Source organism: Habropoda laboriosa, unplaced genomic scaffold, assembly GCF_001263275.1.
Source record: "Habropoda laboriosa isolate 0110345459 unplaced genomic scaffold, ASM126327v1 scaffold42, whole genome shotgun sequence".
Classification (NCBI taxonomy): domain Eukaryota; kingdom Metazoa; phylum Arthropoda; class Insecta; order Hymenoptera; family Apidae; genus Habropoda; species Habropoda laboriosa.
The window spans coordinates 254,624-259,066 of NW_017100181.1; the positions used below are offsets into that span (position 1 = coordinate 254,624).

The 4,443-nt window shown below is 25.2% G+C and overlaps 1 protein-coding gene across 1 annotated transcript in view; it reads right to left on the bottom strand.

Annotated features, from left to right (window-relative positions):
- Positions 1 to 811: 811 nt before the first annotated feature.
- LOC108579084 overlaps positions 812 to 4,443 on the bottom strand; it is a 5,781-nt gene continuing 2,149 nt past the window's right edge. Inside the window, exons 3-4 of the mRNA XM_017942527.1 lie at positions 3,414 to 3,572; positions 812 to 2,629 (exon numbers count right to left, since the gene is read on the bottom strand). Of these exons, the coding sequence (XP_017798016.1) occupies positions 812 to 2,629; positions 3,414 to 3,572 (1,977 nt within the window). The remainder of the gene's footprint in view (positions 2,630 to 3,413; positions 3,573 to 4,443) is intronic.

Consider the following 4,443-nt stretch of genomic DNA (forward strand, 5'->3'; position numbering starts at 1 on the left):
TAGTATAAAATATATAAGAATTCTTAGTTATTCAGAATCAAATTGCAATATGTAATATTCGAATATTTACATTAGTACAAATGATATGCACGCATTTTACACACACACAAAAAAAAATATATATTTACTAAAAAATAACGAACTAAAATTCTCAAACATTTATGTACACTACTTTTAAACAACATGGGCAAAATCTTCATATATTCACATAAATCATTCCATATATACACATAGTATACGTTTTATATATATGTATGTATATATGTATAGCCCCATATGTGCATCAAATATATAAATGACACATTCTTTTTCATTAAAAAATATTTACATTAGAAAAATTTGTTTTATTTTATATGATCAATAAAATAGAACACATTAACTAATAATGTTATAAAATATTCAAACACTACTACATATACAAGTATTGTTAGATATAAAAATGTAATAAACAAAAATATTTTGTAACAAATTCATATTAATATTTCTCTTTTCAATAAAAAAAGCTTGTATTTACCTTACAGCAGTATTTAATACATGTATAGAATTTTTTAATATGCATTAAAAAACATGGCCAAAATGTAAAAAAATATATCTTGAATTCTTACAGACATAAAGGAGCTATATAGATATATTTTCTCACAGAATCATTCTTCGTATCTATATTTTATATACAAACGGATTCATATTAAAAATATGTTTTTAAACTATAAAATTACATGCATGTTGTCTTATTCTCTCTGACATTTACATCTGGAATTATTAGTTTTAATTACTATTTTCACGTGTTTTTCTGTACAACATTTAACATCTATTAATGTTTGTTTATAATAATTGGTGATTCTAACGTGTTGACATCTGTTGAGAGATATTTTTTACGATTTCGTATAAACTGTGATGGCGCAGTTCTGATTTGAATATGACAAACTGCTTTAGCATTCTCTTTTGAATCATTAATGCAACTGTTTTGCTTTTTAGAATCAGCAATTTTACTAAAATGAGCAAAATTCTTTCTCTTAAAATTATTATTATCATATTTTATTGGAGCAACTGATGAACGAGTTTTGCGAGGTTGATAGTCTGGTGTTGCTTGCATTTTTTCTAGAGCAGTACGTAAAGGTAGTAAACCAACAGCAAATGGAATTTCCGTGTTTGGAGTATATTCTAATAAATTCATTCTATTTTCACAGTTTTCTGAAAAATCTGACATATCGCCCCAAAGTGAACGATTTATATGCTCTATTGTATTTAATTTAGGTAATGTAAACATAGAGTCAATTTCTGTAGTATCTGATACATCACACTTCAATTTATTTACTATTTTAACTGTTTGCTCATCCTTTTCTTTGCTAGGTATTGTACATTTATTGCTCCTTTTAACAATTAACTTTGACGTATTTTTACGTGAATTATTAAATGTCTTTTTAGTGGGTTGCATTACATTGTTAATACTTTCTTCTGGAACCTTACGGTCTGTGTCCTTTACTTTACGTTTTCTCTTAATACATAGTTCTGCTCTATTTAGGGAATTTGATTTTTTTAAATGTTTTTCTCTTCCATTAGAATCCTTAACAGTTTCATTATTGTTCACCGTTTCCTCTATTTCCTGTTGATTTAATCGCAGACTTCTCCGTAATATTGGTTTTGTACAACTTGAAATTTCAATATTTTCAGTATTTGATGCTTTTTTGTTTATTTCATCTTTTTGGGTACGATATTCGATAATTTGTTCAAGTTCTTCACTTGTATTTAGTGTATCCTGTTCAGTTAGAGTAGCTCCCACTATAGACTGAATATTTTCAGTACTTAAACTTATAATATACTCAGCACTTTCCATATCTAATGAGGTTAAAAGTGTAACTGGTATATCATTAGTGGACGGCTCTTCTAATAAGTCTATACAATCAGTAGATGGTGGACTTTGAATTATACTATTCACATCTGTAAGCTTACTTTTTATTTCATCTATAGATTTACGTCTCTTGTGAGTGTAAACTTTAACACATTTTCGTATTTTACTAGGAACATCAGTACCTTCAAATTTATATTGTGCAAAGTCTTTTTCAATTTGTTGAAGGCAAGATTGTGATAACAACATAGAACTTTCATCACATTCATCAATATCTGAAAGATCACAGCATTGTTCATATAATATAGGTTTTAATTCACTATTTGTACACAATGTATCACTATTTATCAATCTATTTTCAGAGCACCTGATTGGTATTTTTTCATTTTTACCATTTGTCAAAAAAATTGAATTCTTATTTTTTACTAATTTTGCAGAACTGGCTACTGAAAAAAGTGTATTAGTTTGTTCTGCATTAGTTTCAAAATCTTCTGACTCTTCATATACCATATGCTCTAATTCCTGTTTAGGAGAATCATTACTTGTGTTACCTTCTAAATATTCATTTTCACTCAAACTCACAACACTGTTGCCCTTATTAAAAAGTACAAAGCACTCATCTTTAACAAGTTCATTACAAGTTACATGTGTATAATTAATGTCATTATTTTTATTATCTATAATCTTTGATTCTGTAACTTTTTTGTCCATACTTGCAATAGTTTCAAAATTTTCTACTTGAGAATTCATCATGGAATCAACCACTGTTGTTAACTCTTTAACCTATATGTGTATAAAAAAATCATTATTATTATCATGTAAGAAACATATATACATATGTAATTTTTCAACAGGCATTAGTTATAATTAATTTTCATATTTTAATGTAATACTATAATATTTGCAATTGTTTTGGAATAATTTATTTGTAAAATAGAAAGGAATGCATCATGTTTAGTGAAAATACATGGCAGTAAGAAGAATAGAAATCTTTTCGGAGATCTTCTAGAAAAAATTAGTATTCTCATGTCAACTGTGATCTTATAGTGCAAAGGATTACAAATTCAAAAAGTTAAGTTATGCAGATAGATGCATAAAGTGTTTATTTATAAGCAGAAAATTTAAACTCAAATTTTACACTTAGACATATTTTTGAACATTTATCCCAAAAATTTAATAATATTATTTGGTAAATGTTGTGATTTTATTCCATGAAATTTGTTAGTAATAATTCTATATACTCAAATCCTATACACTTATACAAGATTTAAATTTTAAGATTCTAATTGTGAAAATGATAAGTATGAAAAAAATATTTGTTATTCCTTAATGAAGTTAGAATTTTCCTATTAATTAATATGTATGTTTATTATTATAAGTATACTACATGTCTTAGCATAATTTTGGTGATAAATTAGAAAATATTAATCTTTTTAACAAACATTAAAAAATAATATTTCTACTACAATTTAAGGATGACTGTTTGTTATTAAATTTTATATAGTTTTATTGCAAATATGTCAATGTATGCTTAAAATAACTTTTAATTAGTACATATGATACCAACCTTAAAAGTTTTTGTGGCAGCTAACAAAGGTGACAATAATTGGTGAGGAATAGAGGTTTCTCCACAATACATGAATTCAACCATGGCCTTCAAGATTTCAAAGCTTATATCTTTTAAAAATATAATTGGTTCCTGACCCAAATCTTGTTGTAGGATCTCCTGTTGGAACAAAAAGTGAAATAAGCAAAATATATTAATAGATAAGAATTTGGTCTATTTACGAATTAAAATAAAAATGAACAGAAAATTTCTGTTAACTAGTAATTTTGTTTTAAGTTATTGTACTTCAAATTTATAACATAAATTATTACAATATTTGTTCCTATGTGCAAAGAACACTTTTAATAGTGTTAAATAGTTTTATTAAAAAGAAAAAAAATATTTTCATTAAACCTTAATCTTGTATTCAAGTAAAGAACTTTGTAGACTGTTTAAAATATAGATTTCTAAAAAAAAAAATTGCAAGTACGCATTTACATAATTTTATATGTGCATTTATTTCTAAATACGTTTATTTATTTATACTTGCTTTATAAATGCATAAAAATGTTTAAAAAATATTGACATTAATATATTATTATCTTGAGTTTATACAAATTAGTTCTTTATACCTTTACACTGAATAGGTGTTCTTCACAACTTGTGAAAAGTATATCCATCAAACATGGTTTCTTCAAATGTTTGTAAATAAATAAGGAAATTCCAATATATAAGGCTTTGTTTACTTTATATGAATATTACATAATCCCTGCAAAATTGTTCTCTTATAAATATACCATATCTTTTAGACTTAAGTTTATATGTGTATATATACAAAACAATAACAAAAGGTGCAAAAAGATTGAAAATTTTAATTCACATAACTGACAGTTGAAATTCAATTTCAGTCAGAATATATTAGCATATAGTGCGTTATTTTAACATGTTGTATTTATGACAATAAATTTGCACATAATGTATTTCCACTATTGTATGTGTTCTTTATAAATTTAGGCAACACAACCTTAATTAATATAACTTCTATAAAAAT